This window comes from Pseudorasbora parva, chromosome 7 (assembly GCF_024679245.1).
Source record: "Pseudorasbora parva isolate DD20220531a chromosome 7, ASM2467924v1, whole genome shotgun sequence".
NCBI lineage: Eukaryota > Metazoa > Chordata > Actinopteri > Cypriniformes > Gobionidae > Pseudorasbora > Pseudorasbora parva.
Genome location: NC_090178.1, coordinates 9853520 through 9881189, shown reverse-complemented (window position 1 = coordinate 9881189; position 27670 = coordinate 9853520). Strand labels below are relative to the sequence as shown.

General features: G+C 37.3%; 1 protein-coding gene across 2 annotated transcripts in view; it reads right to left on the bottom strand.

Annotated features, from left to right (window-relative positions):
* zfpm2a (zinc finger protein, FOG family member 2a) overlaps nt 1-27670 on the bottom strand; it is a 220775-nt gene that overhangs the window by 121115 nt on the left and 71990 nt on the right. For both annotated transcript variants that reach the window (XM_067448056.1, XM_067448058.1), the window contains one exon: nt 23613-23714. In XM_067448056.1, the coding sequence (XP_067304157.1) occupies nt 23613-23714 (102 nt within the window). The remainder of the gene's footprint in view (nt 1-23612; nt 23715-27670) is intronic.

Here is a 27670-nt window from a genome sequence, read left to right as displayed (position 1 = left end):
TCAATCACTCTGTAGTTGATCATAGATTCAAATAATCCAGCCTGTACGAGGAAAAAAGAAATTCAATGTTTGTCCTCCTCTTTCTCATTGTGTGTGTTTGTGTGTGAGTGTGTGTGTGTGTGTGTGTGTGTGTGTGTGTGAGGGGGGGGGGGGGGGGCATGTTTTTGTGACATATGAGGACACGTGTATAATGACATGGGTATGACATAGGTATTACAATTGTACGGTATAAAAACCATTACGCCTATGGAATGTCCCCATGTGTCACAAAAACATACGTGTGTGTGTGTGTGTGTGTATGTGTGTCTGTGCTTGTTTTTGTGAAATATCAGGACACACGTGTGTAATGGCATGGGTATGACAGGTATTACAAGGAGAGGGTGAAACATGAGGGCATTCCCCATGTCCCCACTTTTCAAAAGGTTTATAAATCATACAGGATGAGTTTTTTTGAGAAAGTAAAAATGCAGAATGTTTTCTGTGATGGTCAGGTTTAGGGGCAGGGGCAGTGTAGGGGGATAGAAAACACGGTTTGTACGGTATAAAAACCATTACGCCTATGAAATGTCCCCATGTGTCACAAAAACAAACGTGTGTGTATTCTGCTCCTCCCTCACATAAGAGGGGGTTTTCTTTTTGCCCTCCCCCTCTTGCTTTTATTCCACTCATATTCCATGTAGCTGTCATCAGGGCTGTCTAAGCTTTAGACTGGAAAATCCCTATGTTTGGTTTTACTTTTTTTTTTAAAGAAATTAACACATACAAGTCCTGTTGGTTCTGAGGTGGAGCCGCATATGGATTAAACTTGTGGGTCCAGCACATCTAGATGCTCTACTGGATTAAGATCTGGGGAATTTGGAGAGGCTAGGGCAGCCCCTTGAACTCTTCAGGGTGCATTATCCTGCTGAAAGAGGCCACTTCCACCAGGGTACACCATTGTCATGAATTCTGTACCTGGTCTGCACCAATGAGCATCACACTCCCTCCACCGGCTTGTCATCGTCTCAGTGCATCCTGGTGCCATTACTTCTTCAGAATCACAGGCCACATGGATATAGCTGTCCATGTTATGTAAAGAAAACTGGGCACATCAGACCAGACAACCCTCTTCCACTACACCAAGGTCCAGTTCCAAAGCTTGCGTGTCCATTGTAGGTGGTACAGATGGTGGACAGGGGTCATCAGATGCACTCTGATTTGTCTACAGCTACACAGCCCCATAGAGAGCAGAGTGCATTCCTCCCATTACCATCACTAAAATGGTGTGACCTGTGCCACAGTAGACCTTCTGTCGGCTTGGAAAAGATGGGATATCTGACCCAGTCACCTTGCCATAACAATTTTTGCCCCTTGTCAAACTCACTCAGATCTTTATTCTTGCCCATTTCTCCTCCATCCAAAACGTTGATTTTGAGAACAGATTTTTTGCTAACCATCTAATCTACCCAAACGTTAATATGTGGCCTTGTAAGGAGATCAACAATTAGTCACTCCACCCTGTGACTGGTCACAATGTTTTGGCTCAATCAGTGTGTGCGTGTGTGTGTGTGTGTGTGTGTGTGTGTGTGTAGGCGTGCATGCATGCGTGCTCAAAAATATTGATATTTTGATATATATCGATACTGAAATATCTGAAATGTTTCCAATACTCCAGCACATTTTCACTGACCCTCTTCTTCTCCTGCTCGCTCTTCTCTCTTCAGCGAGAATAAGTGTATAAGCTCTTAAAGGGACGGCAGCCTAATAAACCTGCTGAGGTCTGTCATGTTTATCAAAGAACCAAATCAAAAATCACTCACTGCTCTTGACTTCTGGCAACTTTAATTGTAAGAATTAATCTATTTAATTATTTGTATTTATTTTATTATTCTATTGTATTTATTTGTGTAATCATTTGCAATTTGTTCTTAATTTATAACTTTTTTACTTCATGTTGTAAATTTAGTTTAAAGTTTCAAATAAAGCCTCATTGTGCTGTGTAAGCTATGCAACAAAATGACTAAAATTATAAAAAAATTATAGTTAATACAAATATCTGTATGGTAGTAGCCTACATATGGCAGGTCTCCCTGTGGTATTAAAAATTATATTGAGTATCAATATTTGTTAAGGTATTGTATTGAAATTCCAGTATCGTAACATATTTATTATGTTTAACATAATAAAAAAAATCTAATTACGTACGCGCCTTGGCTTACCCCAGTATCATCTCAAAGCGTTTAGATGTCTGTTTCAGAGATCACTATAGACCGGTAAAGAGTAAAATAATGAATTTTTAGAAACATGTCTATGCCACTGATAATCTAGGTTACACTTTTTTTAAGGTGTCATTGTTAGGTGTAATTATATATTTTTGTATTATCACAGGTGTAATTATATATTTAAATACTGAGTAATATTTATTAACAACATGTACTTACAATAGGGTTAGGAAAGGATTAGGGTTTGGTTGAGGGTTAGTTGCATGCTTTTATGCATAATTTGCCATTATTACTATGGTAAGTACGTGTAACATATGTAACAAGGACAACTGTAAAATAAAGTGTTACCATAATCCAGATGAGCGATTCACTGAAAACAAGAACAGACAACAGATTACTTCCCAGCACACTAAGAGCTCTATATTTAGATTGAAACAGGGAAATAGAAACATCTGCGTTTGACAATAAGAGCACATACTAATGTGTTCATGGTCTTGAGACCACATTAGTTTGTGTTCAGATTGATTCCATTGCTAACAAGCATGAAGTCATTGCTCTTAAACCTCTTAACATCACGGATCAGTGGAGAAATTTGCATCTGGACACGGTAAGACTACGAGCGGAGAGTGTCCGGACTAATCTATGCTTATGTAGTTCATCGGGTACAATAAGTATGTGTGGTACACAATAAGTGTGAAGTACAAAATGTTAGCCCCTCCCTCTTCAGTAAGCACAAAAAAGAGCCCCGCCCACAAATGGGTATTCACGCATTGGGTAGCAGCATTAGTTAAGTTGCTATACATGCCCAGAAATCGCATGCACCTTATTTATACACAAACAGGTCCTTTTACATACATCGATTCTTCGAGCCACCTCGTCTACATAACCCCGGCTCATTCAGTACCAAATTCTACTGTACCGCATTGTCACAACAATCTGATTTTGCACAATACCACTTATCTGAGCGAGACTAGCAGAGAAAGCCTGCGGTAAGATGGCTGAGAGCAGCGAACAAGACACCCTCACTCGGAAAATGAGCGGCAGCCAGGCATGTCAAAATTTCTTGATTACATGGGAAATAAACAACTCCGACTGAAAGCCTCCGCTCAAAACTTGGTGCTTTGCATACATTAAATTCCAGTCTGTCTATAAGTCGTCTTAAAACGCTTAGGTATCAGCGCAAGCGCTTCTGACAGCGTTCTCCCTCACGAGTTCGTCTGCGTCGTTATCAGACCTCTCAAATGGATCTCCAGCTACAGTGACAAAAGCCAGACGGAGCTCTCCTAAAGGATGCATCTTTTTATCCATGCGCTTCCTCGCCAATCCACAATGTGCAGCTGCCGCTGCGGCCCAAGCAGCAGTTTACCAATCTTTGCTTTTCCAAGACTCACTCTCTCTCTCTCTCTTCTCTCTCTCTCAGCTTCTCTCTCCTCTCTCTCACTCTCTCTCTCTCCATCTACTCTCTCTCTTCTCTCTCTCTCTCTCTTCTCTCTCTCTCTCTCTCTCTCTCCTCTCTCTCTCTCTCTCTCTCTCTCCTCTGTGTTAAAGGGCTTGAGGGGTTCAATCAATGCTGCTTTGATCTCGGCTGGAACTATAATTATTTAACATTGTTACAAGGATTTCTCTAATCCATTCTACCATTAAATCCCTTTTAGACCCTCATCTTCAGGAGCCTAATCTGCATCTGGGCCCCCCTCCCTCCCCTCGGACGGCACCGTGACTTAACAGACTTTGGTGAATAATTAGAGGAAAAGATACAAATGCGGAAAGGAGGATGAGAAACTTTATTAGTCGCTGGACACGAGCAGGTGTCGGTCGCTGGAAGTCGGGGATTCGTTTGCATGCGACGTTTCTTTGCGGGTACATTGGGATGTTTATCTGAAGGCCCAGCATTAAAGCATGCAATTCATAAGCTGTCAACAAGCCTGACAATGGAGCGCCGGTTGCAGCTATTTGAATGTTTAATTCCTGGATTCTAGGTCATTGCTAAATATGTTGAGATGCACAGACACGTATGCCGATTAGAATGGTCTACGTGTTATTCCTGTGGCATTTGTAATTGCGTGGAATATACCTTCTTGTAATAAAAGCTCTGGCATCATTAACCCTTAAATTATATGAATGTTTCACCCATCATTAATACATATTCGGGTCTTTAGCGACCCGGATCAATATCAAACACAGATGGATGTCTAACTGCTGCCATAATATAAAAACTCTCTGGATATTTTAAATAACAATGACAAAAGACTAAAATAAAAGCATCATTATCTTGAGCAGATGCTTTTCATTATCATCACTGTCATCTTAGAGCTCATTTCCCTAGTACATTCAGTGTCTGGCTCATATTCACAAACTTAACTATATTCTTACAACTTTCATTTTCAACTTCTATAAAAGTCTATATTTTGATCTCTGTTAGCTTCTTCACCAGATCCCATACGGAAATGTAATATATGTCTATATATGAAATATCAATATATGCGATATATGTGATATATAAAGTAAAAACATATATGAATCATATTAGAAATTGGAACAATTCCATATATTGACATATAAATGTATCCCATATATTATATATGTTAATGTATGTATAATACATATATTGACACATAGGTCTCATATATGAAATATCCTAATATGCTCATATAGAGTAAAAACATAAATGCACATATATGCACAGCATCAGAAATTCCATATATTGACATATATCTTTAGTCCACATATTATATATGTTTAAATTATATATGTGACAAATCATTATCACTGTCAAATGCCGTAGAGTCTTAAAATCTATACTATGTATAAAAACAAATGACATTTAAAATATAAAATATTTATAATGTTACTTATTGTCAGGTGAAGCAAGAGATGAAGGACTCAAGGGTGCAGAGGTCAATGGGCTTTTTATTAGACTTCAAAAATAAACAATCGAAACAATCAAACCCCTTCATGCTTGTAACTGGCTCGCCTTAGTTTTTTATACAATAAGAAAGCCTAAAAAAAACGGGAATTCACTTTTGCCAATAGTTTGTGTTCAAACTAACTGTAAGATTCTCAATGAGGGAGTGAAAATAAATTGTATCTCTTTAACCACTGAATGAGATAACATAGTAACAATTAGCACATGGATGGAAATCCAAGACAGCATTGTGAATATCAAAGCTCAACACTATAAGTAAACAAATACACAGTAAATCAATTCCAAACCCAAAATACTAGTGATACACAAACAAAAAACAGTACCAAACAATTCAAAATGCCATAGAGGGAAAAGGATATACAGTCTGCAATGCAAGTCTCTTATATGAGTGTTGTAGAAGTCCCAGTCCAAGCAGGCAATGAAGAGATACAATCCTAAATCCTAGATTAGGCACTGGCACAATCCAACACAGTAGGTATCAGTGCACTCAAGCCCCATAACAGAGTCCTCTGAGAGCTTCTCTGCAAACTTCCAAACACTATGAATTAACATTTTTATGGGTACATACAAATGTGCATTTGAACACGATTGTAAAGCATTAGAATGTACAATTCACTTAACTCTCAAACACAATGTGATTCCAGGCATTTTCACCCATGCTCCACTGCCATGCCTCTCCTCTATGCTACTCGTAACCTTAAAACCACGTCCTCCCTCTGTTGCCCTCTAGAGGACAGGATGAAAAATGTCACCCATGTACCAGAGTAACCGTTACATGCTACACAGAACAAAACATGAAAGTACACGCCATGAGCACAAGCCGCATGTTAAACAAACAACCCTAAACACATGGAAAAAAGAGTGTATACTGCCCAAGCAAAACTAGATGCTCACACGAGACCAAGCGAATGCTCAAACTGTACACTCACAACGAGGAGGAAAACACACATGGAGCTTTTAATTTCCGAAGCCTGAACCAAAACCAAATTATGAAATGCCAGGATTCAAACACCACTATATAAATCCATATAAAATCCTATACCAGCATACTGAATGTTTGCATATATTATGTTTAAATAAAGTTACATATATAAATTCGACATATATTGTTTACATATATGGCATTAACATACAGTACCATATAAAAAATCATCATATAAATAATTTTAATATATGTATATATAATAATTATTCTATGGGTATTTCATACATGGTATAAACCTATATCTTCATATATCATGAGAATGTATATATGCGCTAATAATGTATTGCCTTATATGAAACATATATGACATCACTACTCGGATATAGGGACATATATGTACATATATTACATTTCCGTATGGGATCCACCATCAAGTAACAGTGACACTAATATTTGATTGCGTACAGTAGTTACTCTGTATAAATCACTGAGCCATTTCAAGTTTTGCTGATGATTTTTGTTTTTGTTTCATGCCTTCGAAAAATCACATCATCATTGTGTATCAGACATTGTCACCTTAAAGGGATCATTCACTTTAAAATGAATATTGTGTCATTACTTACTCGCCATCAAGTTGTTCCAAACCAACTGTATGAGTTTCTTTGTTCTGAATAAAAAAGAAGATATTTTAAAGACTGTTGGGAACCAGTTGACAGAACCCATTACCTACCATTGTAGAAAAAAAAAAAAAAGTTAAAGTCAATGGGTGCCGCCAACTCTCTGGTTACCAACATTCTTTAAAATATCTTCTTTTAGTAAAAGATGACCGATTTTGAATTTTTGGGGTGAACTATCTCTTTAAGGAATAAAGGTTAACTGCACTTCTTGAGTCAAGGATTCAATTATTGTGCAGAAAAATATATATACTTACACTATTACATACCCCGGGTCGCTAGTGAGCCTATATATATATATATATATATATATAAAAAAAAAAATATATATATATATATATATATATATATATATATATTTTTTTTTTTTACAATAAAAAAACATGGAATCTTTTGAATTATTATTTATATTTTTTTATTTTAAATATTTTTTATTTATATAATGAATAGATTGAGGAATACTTAACCTTAACAAATGAATGAGGGGGAGGGTGGTGAATGACGTCCCAGATCAATAAAACCCAGAGGAATGCATTAAAGGCTTAAAGAATTCACCAAAAAGTTTTGGTATTATTTAACCACCCCCATGTTTCCAATATCATATGACTTCCTTTCATAGTGACCAGAGATTGTTAAAATATTACAACATAATTGTATTTCTGTAAGGACCACTACTGTTAAGATGATTAACAGTTTCGGAGAGGCCCGCCCCCTTTAGATACTGCCCGACATGCCCTGCTCTCACACCACACACACGTTCTCACGCAGTGAAAAACACATTGTGGAGCAAAGCGGATACTGAAAACACACTGACAGACAGGACAGCGCAGGTTACCTTTAATATGAAATGATGTCCCAACCCTAAAATGTACATTTTTTAAAGAAATGTAAGCAATAAATACTGTTTTGTGGCTGTTTAGTATGAGTTGACAGTCGCTGTAGCGCCTCAGTTAAAGCCGCTTTTGAACCGATCATTTCTTCCTTATAATCTAGATCATTTATAGTATCAAATAAACATGAATGAACTTCAGAAGGAATGTGGTTTCAACCGCGGAAAGACGTCAGTGCGCACCGTTTTTCAAGTTCAAGTCCACTGATGTTAATCTACTTGATTGCTTTGTCGGACAGAAATAGCGGAATCTGCAGATTGTGGTTGGTCAGATCGTTTGTCAATCAAACTGCCAGGGAAGGGTGAATTAGCATACAGTTTTGATCGCTGGTATAGTTCTGATCTCAAATCCCGAATGGATGAGAGGAGGAGCTGGGGATGGAGGAGGGTAAATGAGCTCTGGAGAAACGCAATAGCTGCTGATAGGAGTACTGAAGGAGCTTATATAGGTATGCTGCGAAAGACATCGTATTCCTATAGGTAGTCATGATCGGCTGACAGACTAACGTGACCTGCTAGAACTGATGCTGTGCTTGATTTTTTTCACTAGTTTTTAAAGAGATAGTCAGCACAAAAATAAAATCTCTCATCATTTCAAATACTCCTCGCTGCAGACTGTAGCGCGGTGACGTCACGAATATTGCGTCACGAATGTGTTAGCGCGCATGCGCAAAGTGACGTTTCGTCGGTATTAAATACGCATGCGCGCCGATGATGTCACTTGTGTATTCGCGCATGCGCATACATTCATTTTCAACTTCAATCACCTGAGGATGATGTTAGCGTTCGCTCGAAAGGTATGGATTCCATGGCAGTAAGTCAATAAGCAGTGTATTTATGTTGTATTTAACAATTGTGTGTTTGTGTTAACAGCTTTTAATTGTTAGGGATGCCATATAGAGCGTCATAAATGTTTAATTTATTAATGTTTAACATGTGTGCCTCTAAACAAATTAATGCTTTGAAGATGTCTTAAAATAGAGCAGAAAGACTTAAATTAAGGAAGTCATGTCATTGATTGTTGCATGCATTGCAAAAATAAAATAAAAATCCTAATTTTTGTCTTGTTTTTCCAAATAGATATTTAAACATCTTTAAACAGAGATGCATTTACATGGAATGCAAATGTAAATTGGAGTCTCAAAAGAATTAATAAAATTATGGGAATTTATGTTGAAAACAAATCAAATATCTGTCTGTCTGCCTGCATGTCATGCCAGTCTGTAATGTGTCTGTCTGTATGTCATGCCAGTCTGTAATGTGTCTGTCTGCCTGCATGTCATGCCAGTCTGTAATGTGTCTGTCTGCCTGCATGTCATCCCAGTCTGTAATGTTTCTGTCTGCCTGCATGTCATGCCAGTCTGTAATGTGTCTGTCTGCCTGCATGTCATGCCAGTCTGTAATGTGTCTGTCTGTATGTCATGCCAGTCTGTAATGTGTCTGTCTGCCTGCATGTCATGCAAGTCTGTAATGTGTCTGTCTGCCTGCATGTCATGCCAGTCTGTAATGTGTCTGTCTGCCTGCATGTCATGCCAGTCTGTAATGTGTCTGTCTGCCTGCATGTCATGCCAGTCTGTAATGTGTCTGTCTGCCTGCATGTCATGCCAGTCTGTAATGTGTCTGTCTGCCTGCATGTCATGCCAGTCTGTAATATGTCTGTCTGCCTGCATGTCATGCCAGTCTGTAATGTGTCTGTCTGCCTGCATGTCATGCCAGTCTGTAATGTGTCTGTCTGTAATGTTTGTCTTGCCAAAAATATATATATATTGTTTGTCTGTTATGTCTGTCTGTGTCTATCTATTTATCATGTTTTTGTTTCTGATAGACTGTAACTACTTTGAACTAATGAATCTTCAAACTTCATAGCTATTGAAACTATTTCAAACTTTCAGGCTAGGCTTTTTCAATCTAAAGTTTGTCTTGAGAATTTTTTTATCTTGTTTTTATTCTTAATAAAATAAGTCTCTTAGGTACTTTACAGACAAAGCCAATAACACTCAAGCATATCTTTGTCTAACTTCTTCCAATAATACATTTTAAAATATTGTCCTGGTATGACCCTGTACCATGTTAATGCCTTTCTTCAAAATTATTCAACATTGTTTGTTCTATATTTTATCTAAATTAGGTGTCTAGAACTGGTGTGCATTTTCCACAGAACACAAACAAGAGTTTGGGGTGCCCTGCTCATTGACACTGTGCTTGCTCTGCACTCTCCAAGGACTGCCCACCCGGGTCTGCTCCTGATGGCGGATGGGGAGACCTGAGGTGATTTCATCCAGATAACGAGGATGAGGGCTATTGCTCGGGTTGAATGTTTGTATATGTGTGTATGATAATCTGTATGTGTACATAATTCTGTAATTATAATGATAAAAGCGATGTCTGCTTTGCTTTGAAATAAAAGAAAGTTGTCACTCTTATGAGTTATAATATGGGATATAGACACTGAAAATGTACTGTATGTAATCAGTTTAACATCAAACTACTTTATTGGCATAAATGTTTTACATGCCGTATTGTCAAAGCAACAGAAACTGTCCAAAAAATATAATACACAAAAATAAAGAAGAACAATGTAGGCTACAACATAATGTGAAAATAACACATTTATACCATCTGCCATTATTTTATACAATTAATGATCTATGTACATTATGTTACTAAGGGTGGTTTATTTATTTATTTATTTAGTGATATTACTTATTTATGGTCTTAGCGTAATTAGTTTATACGTTTGTAATGCATGGGGCATGTAATTCTTGCAAGTTTCTTCGTGTGTTTGCTGTATTGAATTGGGAATTCAAATTAATAATTTTTGTGAGGCTAAAGATGAATTTCCACCTGCGTGGACAATAAAGAGTTGTAATCTAAACTACACTTAGTTTAAATAAAATACACAGCCATTACAGAGTATACTCTGTAATTCTTTATAATTATATTGTTTTACCTCAGATGGCATGGTCAAAACCAAGGATATGTGTACTCCGTTTTGCTGTTTTTTATTATTACTTTAGCGTTTTTAACATTTTATTAACCTATTAAGTCAAGTTTTCTCATGCATTTTAAAGACGTGGGACGTCAAACAAGAAATCAAAACATGTGACATCACCGCATAACGCAAATAGTACACACATGCGCTGTCACCACGTGATTGCGCATGCGTTTTAAAGATATGCGATACGTAATATTCGTGACGTATATTCGTGACGTCAGCGCGCTACAGTCTGCAGCGAGGGGTATCTCCATCATTTACTCACCCTCACGTCATTCCAAACGTGTGTGACTTTCTTCAAAATACATTAATAATAAATACACATTCTCTGAAAACAAGTCACAAGTGGTTTCACAAGCAAACTGAATTTGTTTTAAGGAAAACGAGTCAATAAGAAACACACACACACACACACACACACACACACACACACACACGCACACACACGCACACACACGCACACACACGCACACACACACACACACACACACACCCTAAGAAGTGAAAAAGAGTGCTTTCTTGGCATTTTTGTAGCCTCATTTGCTTTCATTAGATTGAAAAGTAGCATAAACATCTCCTTTTGTGTGTCATGCAGGCTTGGAACGACACGAGTAAATGATGACAAAATATTTATTTTTGGGTGAACTATTCCTTTAAGACCTTCATCCATCTTTTTGCCGTGTATTTTCAGATCAGCACAGAAATCTAAGGCGGTTAGCAGTGAACCCATAACTGCCATCTGTTTGTTTTGGGCTGGGAAGAACAAAAAAAAAAAGACACGTTGATAATTGTGACGCATGTTGAAAAAACACCCAATGGCCTTTTCAAATATTTGTGCCGCTGTGTTTTGCGCCGATATAAATAGCAGCACAGCAAACGCAAACATTTGTCGAGGCACCTGCCATGCTATCGTGACCATCTGCTCCACAAATTCACTTAGCATGACATATGTGCATTAAAGCTGAAGCGGCTATTGTTTGGGGCGGGTGAGGGGGTCCGGTCAAGGGCGGACACCGTGTCAGCTCCACGTACAGGTGGGCTGAGTGGAGAACAAGAAATCTATACACGCTTCCTGTCTGTGAGGACGTGCTTCCTGCTTGTCTGTGTGCTACCTGCTCCTTTATAACTTTAGGGCTTCTTCAGCAGAACCTGCCCATGTTCTGCTCGTGGCCCGGGTCCAGATGGCTCACAGAGACTGAACCAACTGTGTCCGACAGGCACTGCTGAGCTTACAGAGCCGCCCACGAGGAGGTGTCTCAGTCCTCAAGGTGACTGGGTCTAGATGAGGGTTAGGCCTACTCAATGCTTATTGGATAATCATGATTATCAAGATTTTCCATTCATCATCATTTCTTCAATCATTCTCAGAATATAAATAATAGTCAAAATTAGAGGTTGACCTATTCATTCATGATTGGGGGAACAATCGTTATCGGCAAAAATCAATACCGATAGTTTTAGCGGCTGAGAAGGGTGCGCTGTCATTCCACAGTAGCCTACGAGAGCTCTGAGAAGGGTCTGTGGCATTATATAGCATGAGAGCGTCCTCTAGACGGCAAATAAAAAAACGTCGCTGACGTTGTTTACATTAACACGTGAGGCTCCGCGCTTCACAGCACATGCTGCACAGAGCGCGCCGACACATCAGATGCGCGTTTAAAACACCGAAAGTCAAACGGTATGAATACAGAACACTTCAGTACATGTTGCCAAATCATTTTAAATGCTTTAGCAGGGAAAGAACAGCAGTATGTATGTGCCGTGTCATCGAGGCTGACAGGACGCTAACGGTTACCTCAAGCAGTTAAAACGATGTAACAACTAGTGATGTTAAACACCTGACTTTATGGTCATGCATCTGACAGAAATGTAAAAAATCAGAAACACATTCGATTTCAATACATATTTTGTTATTTTGATTAGAAAACCATCAAGTGTTCTAAAAAAGCTATTTGGATGAATATGAAATAACACTTAATATAATACATTATTAGTCTGTTTTTAACATTAAGTAAGGTTAATAAATGCTGTAGAAGTATTATTCATTGTTAGTTTTATCTGTTAACCTTTTTATACACTATGAACTTGCATGAATGATTACGGTACAATTGTATTGCTCAAATATTAATGTATTACTGTAAAATGTATATTGCATAATGCATTTAGTTCATGTAAGCTAGCTATATAAGCTAATACATCCTTGTTAACAAATGGGACTTGCAGTCTGTTACCTATGACATTCACATACATGTTTCTAGGTTAAAGAAACATTTACTTGTAATATTTTAATGGTTTAGTTTTTTTCTGTTAGAACTTATCATTTGAATATATTCATATTTGCATATGCAATTTAACACATTTTCATGGTTCAGTAATGTTTTTGATTTATTTCTTGCAATAAAGTTCAGCACTATTTTACTTGGTGTTATGTTTTATCCAGTATCTATTTTAAAAACTATCGGTCGATTAATCGGTTATTGGCAAATGTGGTCCAACCTAGCTATCGGACGACCTCTAGTCAAAATGCTCATTTTAAAATAAAGTACATCCTTTTGGTGCTTAACTCACATTATACGTTGAATATATATATATATATATATATATATATATATATATATATATATATATATATATATATATATATATATATATATATATATATATATATATATATACATTTTTTTATAATTATTTCAATAATAAAACTTAATGTATTTTTTATATATTAATCTAAATGTGTTCAGGTATTTTGAAATGTATAAAAAAAGCAAGAAAAACCAAAAAGTCCTGTTTTCCGCAATATAACTCCTTTAAGTTTAAGTTAAAGGCTTCCATTTGAGGGCAGACATAGTAATAAGTACAAAAAAGAAGTTCATTAATGCATAAAAGCTTCCTTCCCTTTCTTTGCCTGCACATGCACTTTCTTTATGCCTTGAGGAGCGTGTCAAGATATGCATCAAAGACGTCCAAGATAATTAACAAAATAGCTGTACAGGCTATTACCACTAATATACAGAAGCCCATGACGAGACAGAATGAAGAAGACGGAGGGGCAGATAACAGAACGCTTCCTTTATGAGCTCGGAGTGGATGTTCTTTTCATCTCAGGGATGGTCTCCTGCCTTCACAGAACATGCTTATGGATTAGAAGGAAGCTGTAAGTGAACTTTCCTAGAACGCAATAGCTTATAGGGGTCAAATCATACTTTTTTGTGCCGAGAACAATCAAAATATACGTTTACATGACTATTTTAAGCCTTTCTCTGATCTTAAATCATTTAATTGTCTTGAATCTTTTGAATTTCTATCATGACAAATCTGAAGAGTTTAGCATGGTAATGGATATGACCATTTTAATGTATTTGTCTTGGCATAATAGATCTGCTACACTGCTGCAGACCAAGCATGGGACTTGCTATGGTCAGTACATACAGGTGGAGCTGGGGAAGGTGGAGGGCTTGGGAGGAACGCTGACCAACTAATTCAATGTTGAGCAACAAGCTCACTGGCTGCAGTGTTAACTAGGGGTTTAATGATTCATCTACTACATCGATGTATCGATTTATATTCGTATGATCCAACTACATCGATCTGTGCTCGGCAAGTTGGCCTTCTGGACAACATATATCGATCTAATATCGTTTTAAAAGGTAATCAATCGATTGTATAAATAATAGGAAATTATGCGTTTGATTGAAGCATGTTAGACTTTATATGGATGTTTTTTCTTTGCACTTTTAAAGGCGTTAAACGTTACTCAGTCTGCCTATATGTGACGTCAGCCACGCGCTAGCAGCAGTGCAAAGAAAACAAAACCTAGCACTGACAGGATTTGTCATGACAGCGGATGACAGAGCAGAAGCCAACGACTGAGAAATTATCAAGCCACCATTGCGGTCCAGTACGTGCAAACACTTTGGCTTTAGTAAAAGACGGAGATGTTCTTAATAAGTCGCTCGCTGTTTGTAGTAGTAGCAGGTTCAGCCACTGCTCATTCAACATGAAGAGATGTTGGTTGCACTTTATTTTTGATATTTATTTTATATTTTTATTAATTTTATGTTGAAAACAACCGCAAAAGTAGCAGGTAAGCCTACTGTTAATTAAACCTGAAGAGATGTTAGTTTCACTTTATTTTTGATATTAATATTGTAATATTTTTATTTTTAAAAACAAGCAGAAGTAGCAGTAGTAGTATGTTGGTTGCACTTACTTTTTGAAAATGAGAGCAGAAAAGGTTAACTTCCTGTAAATTCAACCTTAACTGTTGGTTGCACTTTATTCAAATAAAATGTGAACACATTTGCCATTAATTGTTAATTGTTTTATATCCAAAATTAATTGATACCCGATTCCCTTAAAAGAAACAACAGGAATTAGGAAACTTCACCTGCACGTATTTATTTCAGTCACACTGATTTAAATTTTTGGCTAAAAAGTTACTGAATCGATTTCAAGTCACTGAATCGTTTCAGATCGTATCGTTTTAAATGAACCAATATCGTCCTTGAATCGTATCGACAACCTCAAATCGTGATACGAATCGAAGTTGAAACTAATTGTTACACCCCTACTGTAAACCCTAACGCTCAAAATAATTCATTGGTTTGAGTAGAGCCGACTCCAATTAAATAAATTGAGTCAAATTAACTTTTATAAGTATTTAGAACTTTATTTTTATATGAATTGAATATGAATTGCTTCATTGTTTTGGATTTTATTAATTTGTTTCTTTTAATTTAGACAAATTTATCTGAAATGGTATGGGATTTGTATTTCCCAGCATGCTTTGCCATGACTCTGAAAGGGGCGAGTAAATGCTAAAATGAAGCGTTATATAATGTTTTTAGTGCAAGATTAATGTTAATTTGGAGATTAAGTAGTGTTTAATGTTTTGTTATGCTTGTTTAGAATTGTGTCATTATGTTGTTGTTTTTTTGTACGGTTTCCATCACAGTGACGAGTTGAGCATGACCTTAGTTTGAGAACAGATATATGTTAAATGTTTTATAATGCTGCCCTCATTCAACAATTGATATGCTATGCTAATGCTGTTAAAAGATATAATGCTGTTAAAATGCCGTCACCAATAAAATATTCAAATTGAGATTACATGATAATTCATGAATTAGCTTACTCAAATATTAAGAGTTAAGAGCAATTCAAATGTATGTATGCAAAATAAAAATCTGCAAGTTCTGATTACTTAAACTTAAAAATTCTTAACTTTAAATTTGTTCAGGTTAACAGTGTTCAGGTGCAACAGGATCATATCAGCTTGTGCCGTGTACAAAAGTAAGGCTGTCAAAATTAATGTGTTAACGCATGCAATACTATTTTCTCAAATTAACAGATTAAAATATTTAATGCATCTGTTTTTTCATCATCCTTTGGCTGCACTACAGTATATGATGCGGTGGGACAAAATATCAATAGGGCATTGTTGTCCTCCTTCGTGCAATACGAGACTCGATACGAGACTCGATACGCTCAACACATGAATGACGGAAAAGTCAAAGTAAGTTAACAAGCCTAAGAAAAATAGTTTTTTAAATGGGATGGTGGATAGCAGTGTGAGTAAAATAACAGATGCCCCAAGCACGTTTAACGGCTGCATTGAGTTCTCTTCCGTGCTTAAAACCACACAAAATTATGCCCAAATGTCTTAAATGAGTTAAATAGTCTTAAAATGTCAAAAAGAGTATGTGACGTAGGTCATAGGATGTGTCAGATCCAGATCATGTGCATTCAGATCTTAAAGTGACAACAGCCTAATAAACCTGCTGCTGTCTGTCATTAATGTAAAACAAAGAACAAAAGAGAGAAAATCACTCTCTATAACTTTTGTAGCTTTAAAAAGGATTCATCTTTTTTTAAATTATAATTATGGAGTGAAAATGTACTATTTATTGTGATTAGTTAATTTTTTTATCATAATAAACTGAAATAAGTCTGGAAATAAATTACAACTAAAACAAATACAATATAAACTTACTGTATATATGTAACACAAAATTACAGCAATCACCTCAGAGATACAGCATGTTTTGTGTTTGACACACCTTTCGTGTAAAAAGAAAATGACACACAGACAAGATCGCAAGCAAAGTTTGGCCAATCAGGTCGACAGGTACCATGTAAAAGACTGACCCCTTTAACATTGAAGCACGTGAAGTTTTCACTCCTAAAGCAAATCCTGAAATTGGTTTTAAAAGATTCTTAAAGCAGGAACCACCTGTTTGAGCCTCTTCATTAAGATACTGTCCTTCTTTTGATGTACTCTCTATTAAATATCCCATTCGCACTGAACAATTAAAGAATTATCTGTTGCCGATCGCAATCATACATTTTAACTTAAGCCGGGCAGTAACAAAGAGTCCAGATTAAGAGGAGTAAAAAAATAAAATAAATAAAGCAATAACTAGGTAGTCTCTTAAACTAAATAAATTTGCTTTTAATCGCTGTGAACAGGACGTCATGTAATTTGAGATGTTCATATTTGATGGTGTGATTCCCATCTTTATTTAAAATTATAGCATGCCCATCTGACTTTTCCAACACAATGGGAGGAATGAAAGGGGGGAAATGGCCTTTCAGAAGAAGACATGATGTGAAAGTGAATGCGGTTATTACGTGCGGAGATTAATGTCCACTGTACTGCTCCCCAGGAGACAGTGATGCAGCTGTGTGAGCGATGTCATATCCTGTATTCTGAGAGGGTTATTTCCTGTTGGGCGATTTTCTCATTTGCATTCTATTTTCCCAGAAATCCACATTCCTGCCGGAGTTTGACAGTAATGTCTCTGTGAGGAGCGAATGGGGCATGTAGAATAGATCTTATCTGTGTAATGTAACAAGATTATCAGCAGCATTAGCAAGCGCCGGCGCTATCAGAAAGATCGTGGTGGGAGGTAAATATGAAATTCAGCATTGAGATGAATCTGACAAACTAGATTAAAAGGGATAGTTCAGGCAAAAATGAAAATTCTGTCATTCTCTACTCACCCTCATGTGGCTTGAATGAGGTTTAAAAGCTACAGGCAAGATTTTCCGTGAATAGTGCTTTAAATATCAGTCTGATCCTCGCATGACGATATCAAATAACTTCAGAATACTTGGAGATGTGGAATGTATCTCAATTTATATGGACTACTTTCATGGTTCTTTTATGCTTTTATACTGTCAGGATTCAGAATTACAATATAAATCACCATCTACTTTTGTAACCTGGATATTCTGCAAAGCAGGGTTATTATAGTTAAACTAAAATCAAAAGAATAAAAACATTTTCTTTACTTTAAAATAAAATTAATGTTAACTGAAATAAAATAAAATAGACAAAAAAACGTAAACTTTTATTTCAGCGGTAATTGCCAATAGAGTGCGGATCGGGCCGCATTTTTCTGTCCGAGCCCGGCCCGTGTCTGACAGAGCAGTAACCGAACCCGATCCGAGCCCGACAGGCATTAAAATATTTATGTCCGAGCCCGACAGTTAAAATCTTTTTTTCCTCATATACTAATGCTTTTATCAAGCAACTATAGGAAGGCATTCTGAAATGTTTACAGACTAGCGCATCAGCACGCGCATGGGGCATCAAACCTTACACAGAGCCCAATCAAATAGCCAACTGAAATGAAATGAACAAAGGTCTGCTAAAAATGGCCCAAGCTAACAAAACATTAACGTAACACAATTGAAATGCTTATTGAAATGAAAGTCATCTTACCAATTTTCTCAAACTGTATGGTTCCTAAACTGCAACATGGGAACTATTTACATAATCTATCCATAAAAGTTTAGGCTAATCGAGGTTTTATGCAGAAAAAGGATTGCATCAACTGTGGATGGCTTCAAGGCTGTCCTGCTGCCAAGTTGCGCTCACTGGAATGACAAGGATGCCGCGGGCAATATGCACGCACGTGTTGCGCATTGTTGTCATGGCGACAAACAAATTTCCGCATGCAGGAAGACGGATGTTAAAAAGGGTAACGTTTTACATTTATTTTAATCACAAAAACAAACCATTGCATCAAGTTAAACAGGCCCATTGGCTACTTGCATAATAAGCAGTTTTAAATGTAAAAGGTTCAATGCCTTTTCGCGCTGACGTGTCCGAGCCCGACCCGAACCCCAACGTCATTTCTAAATATCTGTCCCGACCCGTCGGGTACCGTCAGAGCCCGTCGGGCTCGGGTCGGGTATCCATCCTCTAATTGCCAAGGCAGCATTTCTTATTTTCCTTTAGTTTTAACTTGATGTACTAAAACAACTAAAACTAAAAACAAACGGAACATGTTTTTTTTTAGTTATTAAAATGTCACTAACATTCAACAAAATTACTAACACTAACTAATTAAACTGAAAACCGGAAAATATAAAAATAAATATATTTATATATACACCGATCAGGCATAACATTATGACTATTCATATATGTTGTGTAAAGGAGGCTTTTTCTGCCAAAACAGCCCTGACCCATCGAGGCATGGACTCCACTAGACTCCTGAAGGTGTGCTGTGGTATCTGGCACAAAGATGTTAGCAGCAGATCCTTTAATGGCTGTAAGTTGTGAGGTGGGGCCTTCATTGATCGGACTTGTTTGTTCAGCACATCCCACAGATGCTCGATTGGATTGAGATCTGGGGAATTTGGAGGCCAAGTTAACTCCTGAAACCATTCCTGAACCATTTTTGCTTTGTGCCAGGGCGCATTGTCCTGCTGAAACCGGCTTGCCTTCTTCCCAGAGTGCAGCCTGACACCTTTCTATCAGAACCAGCATTAACTTCTTAAGAAATTTGAGCTACAGTAGCTCGTCTGTTTGATCAGATCACACGGGCTAGCCTTCAGTCCCCAAAATGCATCAATGACCCTGTCGCCGGTTCACCACTGTTCCTTCCTTGAAGCACTTTTGATAGATACTGACCACTGCAGATCGGGAACCCCCCACAAGAGATGCAGTTTTGGAGATGCTCTGACTCAGTCGTCTAGCTGTCACAATTTGGCCCTTGTCAAACTCACTAAAATCCTTACGCTTGGCCATTTTTCCTGCTTCTAACACATCAACTTTGAGGACAAAATGTTCACTTGCTGCCTAATATATCCCACCCACTAACAGGACAGGTGCCGTGATGAAGAGATGATACTGTTATTCACCTGTCAGTGGTCAATGTTATGACTAATCTGTGTACACACACACACACACACACACACACACACACACACACACACACACACACACACACACACACACACACACACACACACACACAATGGGTGTAACAATAATATAGAGTGTCACAATATATCGCAATACAAAAATGCAACTATATGTATTGCGGCTAGTGAAAATATATATTGTGAATAGTTCACCCTAAATTAAAATTACTGAGAGAAAAAAATTCAAGTTTACAGAATTTTAGTTTCAGTATTACAATAAACTACTATATATAATGTTGAATATAATATATGTTATATGTTACCAGTAAAAAGTGGCCTACATTATTTTAAACGTATCTAGTCAGTGACAGAGTGCAAACATATTCATCTAAAACAATTCAGTATTTTCAGCTTCAGAATCATGATATTTTTATTCTGGTTGTCCTGTCCATTGGCTTACTAGTACAGTCCAAGCCTATTCATTTCCACCCCCATTATGATACCACATGTAGCATTTTAAATCAACAGAAAAAAATGTGTTAACCTTTCATCATATGTCTTGGAGCATTACAAAAATATTATATAGTGAGTTCAGTATTGTGATACACAATCGAATCGTGAGATGAGGGTATCGTTACACCCCAATATATACACTTACATACATACATATTTTTAAATGATACATACGTGTATTTAGACTTTAAAACTCACAGTATGACAATAGATTTATATGATTTTTATTATATTTAAGCATGTTATGAAATTATCAGTGAGAGTTGGATGATGACAAAAATAATCAAAATGTAAAAATAGAGAAAATAAAGTTTAAAAAAGAACAACAAAAAACGTAAATGTATCGTGCTCTAAAATGATTTGAAAATATCAAACCAACTTCTCAAATTATTTCAGACGAGTTAGCCATTTTTACTAAGGCAAAATTGTTGACTAAGCCTCTAACACTACTAAATATTGAAGTTAGGAGTGAAACCTGCACTGTTTATACTACCAACATGAGTGACAGCAGAAATCGTGACGCTTTTTGTGCTTTTTCACCTAGCAGGCGATAAGGAGGGACCCGATATCTGGAGAACTCAAGCAACAGTCGCATTTCATTCATTCAATGTAAAAGTCTAGTGTTGTTATGGAACAAGCTTCTTTGTGTAACACTTTCACAGATGAGTGACACGACCAACTGAAATCATTCATTCAAAACAAATAGGGAGGGAATTGTCTTTCTCTCACTGCATCACAGGACGCATGATCAGAGAGACACTGGGCTGCTTAGGCCCCCACCACACTGCCGGAGTTTAAAGCTCAGCATTTTCTTCCGGAAAGCCCTAACTGGTCTATGATGCCTCTTTTTGTATGCGCTTGCCCCCATCGTTGTGTGACTGACCCCCTCAGCCCTGCTGGCTGCCTGATCACAGGGACCGTTTATTACCGTCGTCCCACCGCTCTTATCTTACGCCGCCAATGCTCATTTCCTTTCCAGATTGAAATGCAAATGTGAAATTTAATGATAAATGCATTATCTGATAGGTGCTGATAACTCTGATTCGCTGTCAGTATAAAATACACACCCCAGGGGGCTCACCGGTGCCAACTTGCCAAAATCCACTTTCTTATAAATGTACGTACCTGCAATAAATTCTGGAGGTCATATGCATTAAAAGGGGAATCATATTTTGTGTATTCTGCGATGTGATGCCACGGCTGAACAGTAATTGCTGCCGTTGCTATCTTGTTGGATGTATTATCCATCACTTTGATGAAGTGACTTTTAAGAAGTGCAAAAAGACAGATAAAACAGATTTTTTTTTTTCTACTGAGAGACGGCGAGGGAAAATCTGCATGGTAAGCCGAGATTCTTGGGAAAGAAAAGATATCTGTTTTTACGTCTGTTGTGTGCTTTCTACTGAAGCTTAAAGGGATCGTTTATCCAAAAATGAAAATTCTATCATCATAGAAGTCATCATCATATGTCGTTTCAAACCCGTATGACTTTCTTTATTCTGTGGAACATAAAAGGAGAACATTTGCAGAATACTCATGGTGCTTTTTTCCATATAATGACTGCCTATATTGTATATAACCCATACAGTATGACTCCAAATGTGATATATTTCATGTCTTCCAAAGAGGAAGACATGAAATATATATTCCGAAGATCTATCTATCTATCTATCTATCTATCTATCTATCTATCTATCTATCTATCTATCTATCTATCTATCTATCTATATATATATATATATATCTATATCTATATCTATATATAAAATGTCATAAAATATATTATCAGATGCATTATAAACGTACTATCATTGTATACTGAGTAGGCAGCATGTTAAATTAACCTCGAGAACAAAATCCTACTGTGCTCCATTTTGCCTTCTTTCTTTAGTAACACTGACACTGAATCAGTGATCAAAAGCAGGACCACATCACAATTCACCATAAGTTAGAAAAAAACACTCTTCGTAATTCAAGAGCTCATTAAGTCTTCAGAAACGGCAGAGTTTTACCTCTGTCGGGTGGCCTTGTCAAGGATATCTTCAGATGTCCTGCTATTGAGCGTCTGAAATCCCCTGATCCCAGATGGATTCATTTAAAACGTGTCATAATGAGCTGCTTACAAGTGATTACTGGCCGCTAGCTAATGGGCTAAACGGTTAAAGGAGGGCCAGGAATGATCGCGTGTTGGATTGGACCTTCAAGACTGAGTATCATATCAGGGGGGCACTGCGGACTTTTTTCACTTTCTGATATTCTTGTCCTCTGAGTTTCTGTTCTCCAGTATATAATATCAGACAGGTTTTTGTAGTACAGTTAGGGTTCAGGAGATAATGACCAATCCACGATGGACTGTGGACAAATAGGCGCTCAAGTCAAGACACACATGGAGGCCCAAAACAACTACATTCTTGGCAAAATTTTGTCTATATATCTAATACATGTGACATTATATTACAAATTTACTTAAATTACTAATAGAGAACTTTATTATCTGTTTTACAAACCATTTATTATATACAATCTTGTGCACATTCCTTTTAACAATTCCTTTTTGCATGTCAAAGTGTTTGTTCTTTTTTACACAGTCAATAGACTTTAGTTTACATCAGAGTCTGAATCATGATTCACTACTTCACTACTAATGCTGAGCACATGGTATTAGGGGGAGGAACATTCTCATTCTAAAGAGCATTTGATTGGACAAAAATTTGGATACACCTCTGAGTGCAAGATATAATTGGTTGATTTTCACATTAAAAAAAAAACTATTTTTAAATGCATGTACACTATAAAAATGATATGATCAATAAGCTATAACAAATGTATTTGCATAGCTTTAACTTAATAAGTTAAGAAATGTAAAACTTTGTTATACAAGATTCAAAAAAAGTCAGATTAATGCATTTTATGTTGAAATTACTTAAGTATCCAAGTTGAGTGTACTTAATTTAAGGGTATTTTTAACAGTGTATCTGCAAAAAGTTCATTTTGTCCATCTTTAAGATTATCCTAGCATATAGATGACCTCAAAGTCAACAAATTTGTACTAAAAGCAACAATTCTCATGCTAAATCTAAATACCAAGCTGCTGCAGTCAACGTCACAACATTTGTTTTTGTTTTTTGTTCCATAAATGTGGATTTGAAAAGGGCTTCCAAAAAGAAAAGAAAAATAAGTCAGGCGATAGATTGTCTGTATAGATAATGAACATTAAATGAACATTTGAGATATAAAGTCACAATTACAAGACATAGTCAAAATGCATCATGGTCATATAATTATACTATAATTCACATTCACATTCCCACAATCAGATGATGCACTTACGTGGACCATCCCATTCCTCCGGCTCCAGAGGGGGGTGTCTGGTCTTCTCACTTTCTGTTTCCATCTCTGTCTCTCCTATTTCTCTGTTGCCATTTTCCTCCCCTGAAAAACACAACAGATAAATACAATATTTGTAAACGGGGTCTAAAACCTTTTGAGCTTGTCCACTTTCGACCACTTTCAGTGATAGTCGGAAATGCATTCGACATTCATGGTGTAAACGGTCATGTGGTCGAATGTGCAAGACACACTATGGAAAGTGTGCCAGACAGACAGGATTTAAACTTTGTCTGGAGACCCAAGTTTGGTTTAAAAAGTACCAAGCACGATGTTTTCTTCTCACTTTTCCTGATTTCTAACACACACACACATCGCGTTCGGCATAGTCTTGTGGCTGGCACTCGCCATATGTTTTTCAGTTTTTTCCGGTCATGCTCATATGTAAATTGCGTGAGCTTATTTTGTCCATCAGATCGAACGATCTGAAAAAACCCATACATTTACCCTCCCATAGACCCCCCCCCTGGAATAAATTAGGACAGAGGTGTTTGGAAGTGGACAAAATGAGACGGATTAAAATACCAGGTGTAAACGGGTATGTCTCCCCTTCGTCTACTTGCAATCCGATCGACGAAAACACATCTTAATACCAGGTGTAAACAAGGTAGATAGATAGATGAATGGTTAGATTGATAGATAGATAGATGAATGGATAGATGGATCATTTGGTCTCACAATGCTGATCTTTTTTTAACCCCAGCACATTGGAGTCACACTCTGGGCAGAGCTGCTTCACGGAAGCGTCTCAGCGACTCTCTAACACGGCAGAACGGCCTTCACCATGGTCCTCAAACACACACTGGTCCATCCAGATGGGTTAATCTAAAGATCAAATTCTCTCGCCACGGTGTGTTTAAGCCAGTTAAGACGTGGTTCACTTCAAAGGCAGGCAGTAAACATGGCCAAAAGGATCGCAGCTTCTTGCTTGCCTCTGCACACCCGGGCGAAAGGAGAGGGCCGCGCTGCCCTACTTACTGCACATGAGGTCATTCTGACCTATTTTCCTGCATGCAAGTTCCTGCTAGGGCTCAGCTTTTTTTATTCATTCTGTCCTCCTCACTCTCCCGCTCACTATTTGTATTGTCAGGCCTTGAGAAGCTCCTTAGCATACTCATTGAGCATTACCATAAGGATAACAAAAGGCAATATCAACAGTTCCTTTCCAGTGTAGTGAGTTTGGGAAGGCAGCGAGATAACATTAAAGGCTCTACCTTGATCTCCGGCGAACATGTTAAGCCCTGTAACGAAACGTCTTGGAACTGTTTAATTACCGCTCAGGAAATGAAGCTACAAGATGATTCGTTAATTAAGCAGTGATTAAGGATTTTCTGCCTTCTATCTAACACCGTTCGCAATGCATTTTAAACACAATCGCCAAGGCAACCTCGAAGGGAACAAGTGTCACAGCAGCTTGATGAAGTTTCTTTCAGGAACATGGAGGAAATCCACTGGGAAAACATTGTGCCAAGCAGGTACAGTGCCATTGAAATTACCTGCATGAAATAAAGACATGCAACAGAATATAGTTCAGACTTTTTTCAAATCCAAGTCATGTGTACATCACGAAAGCATTATTCCTTCTTGTTTCTTTGTCACTTTTGCACGCTATTTTCATAAATGGCCATCTTGTTTCTTAGAAAGCAGATGCATAACATGGTCAGACATTACCACGCCCCAGATATTCGCCTCCAAAATTCTCATTTCAGAAATTATTAATTTAAAAGACTTTTTCAACCAAAGTGACTTGCAAATGAGAATAATACAAGCAGAGGCAATTAAACTGACAGAAAAATCAATACAAGCAGTGCAAACATATCAAATGCTAGAACAGAACAGGGTAGCTAGCTAGTTGGTTAGCAAGGTCTCCTGGTAAAGATCCGTTTCAGTCGTTGAAGATTAGAGTATGAAACCATATAACCAGCCAATTATTTTAAAATACACTACTGTTTAAAAGTTTAGGCTCAGTAAGATTTTTAAAATGTCACCAAGGCTTAATTTATTTGATTAATATAAACATTAATAACAGCAAACAAGTGAAATTTTGCTACAATTCAAAATGACGTTTTTATTTTAATCATTTCAAAATGCATTGTATTACTGTGATGGAATTTTGATCATTACTTCAGTCTTTAGTGTCACATGATCCTTCAGAAATCATAATATGCTAATATGCTGATTTGCTATTCAAGAAACATCAATGCTGAACATGTAAAATCAAATGTAACTACTTCTCATTTACAAAAAGTATCAAAAGCCATTATCATGAGACAATGCCAAGTTTAAAGTGTACACTAGATTAGATTACATAGAAGAGAGAAAAATTATTTTTTATAAAATAAATAAATATAGGTTATAGTATATAACATTTAAAAACCCAACTGAACATTTTAAAGAGCACTTAATATATATACAGTTGCTGGTCTTATAATTCAAATATCATCAAAAGGTTTATTTCAGATATAAGAGAGATTATTCCATTTAAAAAGTGAAACTTGTATATTATATTAATTCATTACACACAAACTGATATATTTCAAATGTTTATCTCTTTTTATTTTGATGATTATAACTTACAACCAAGTAAAAAAAAATCACAAATTTAGTATCTCAGAAAATGTGAATATTGTGAGAAGGTTCAATATTGAAGACATCTGGTGCCACACTCTAATCAGCGTTCAGCGTGATCAGCGTTTATCAACAAAACCCATTAAAAAATGTGGGGGAAATTCACAAAGAGTGGACTGCAGCTGGAGTCAGTGCTTCAAGAACCACTACGCACAGATGTATTTCAGCTGTCGCATTCCTAGAGTGTCAAGCCATTCTTGAGCAATAGACTGCGTCAGAATCGTCTCGCCTGGGCTAGAGACCTAAACCAGGTACTGGTTGCTTTGGCAAAGTGTGCAGGTGCCAAGTCCTGTTGGAAAATTAAAACTGCAATCCATGGTGATTGAGGTCCAGTGTAAAGTTTCCACAATCAGTGATGGTTTGGGATGCCATGTCCTCTGCTGTATCCTTTGTTTTCTGAGGTCCAAGGTCAACACAGCTGTATACCAGGAAGTTTTAGAGCACTTCATACTTCCTGCTGCTGACCTACTTTATGGAGATGCAGATTTCTTTTTCCAACAGGACTTGGCACCTGCACATAGTGCCAAAGCAACCAGTACCTGGTTTAAGGACCATGGTATCCCTCTCCTCTCTTCCTCCAGACTCTGATTTCCAAAGGAAATGCTAAATTTTCTTTCATCAGAGAACATAACTTTGAAACACTCAGCAGCAGTCCAGTCCTTCTTGTCTTTAGCCCATGCGAGACGATTCTGACGCTGTCTATTGCTCAAGAATGGTTCTTCTATTTGTTATGTTAATTATAACATGGAGACATTAGCTTAGCAACATGCTAATGCCTATAGCCAAACTGGAATTTACTGCGAGCATACCAGGTCTTTTGTGTGCTTCATGTGAGGGGCAATGTTTGTGTGACTTGTGTTCAAAGAATTGCTGCCTGTGAAACCCATTTAAAATCAGCCACTAACGACAATTAGGACGATGCCTAGGAAAGGATGCCGTCTTTGTAGACAGTGGACAACTCACTAGGGTTTAGAACAGACCAGGGTTCACTGGTCTAAAACAGAAAAAGAAAATGCTTAGAGATTAATCTGAGTGCCAAGATGTTGTTTGCATGTGTGTGTTCATCCATGAATGCATATGTCAGACATTAGGATAGAGTTAGTGAGAAATCTGCCAATCGGATCACAGCTCCTCTGTTCTGTCTAATGGCAGTGACATGCATGCGGGTCAATAAGCTTATAGGCGATTTACACAAACAGCTCCTGCAGCAAGGTAGACACAAAGTCATATTGGCTTTTCTCTTCCTCTCAGCATTGTTCTACCAAGGAAGCCCTTGAAAATGTCAATCTGGTGAGGGTGATTTTAAGGAGATCTGAGCTTTCTAATCCCAATAAACTGAAAGAGAGCAGCAGAGAAAGAGAGAGAGAGATAGA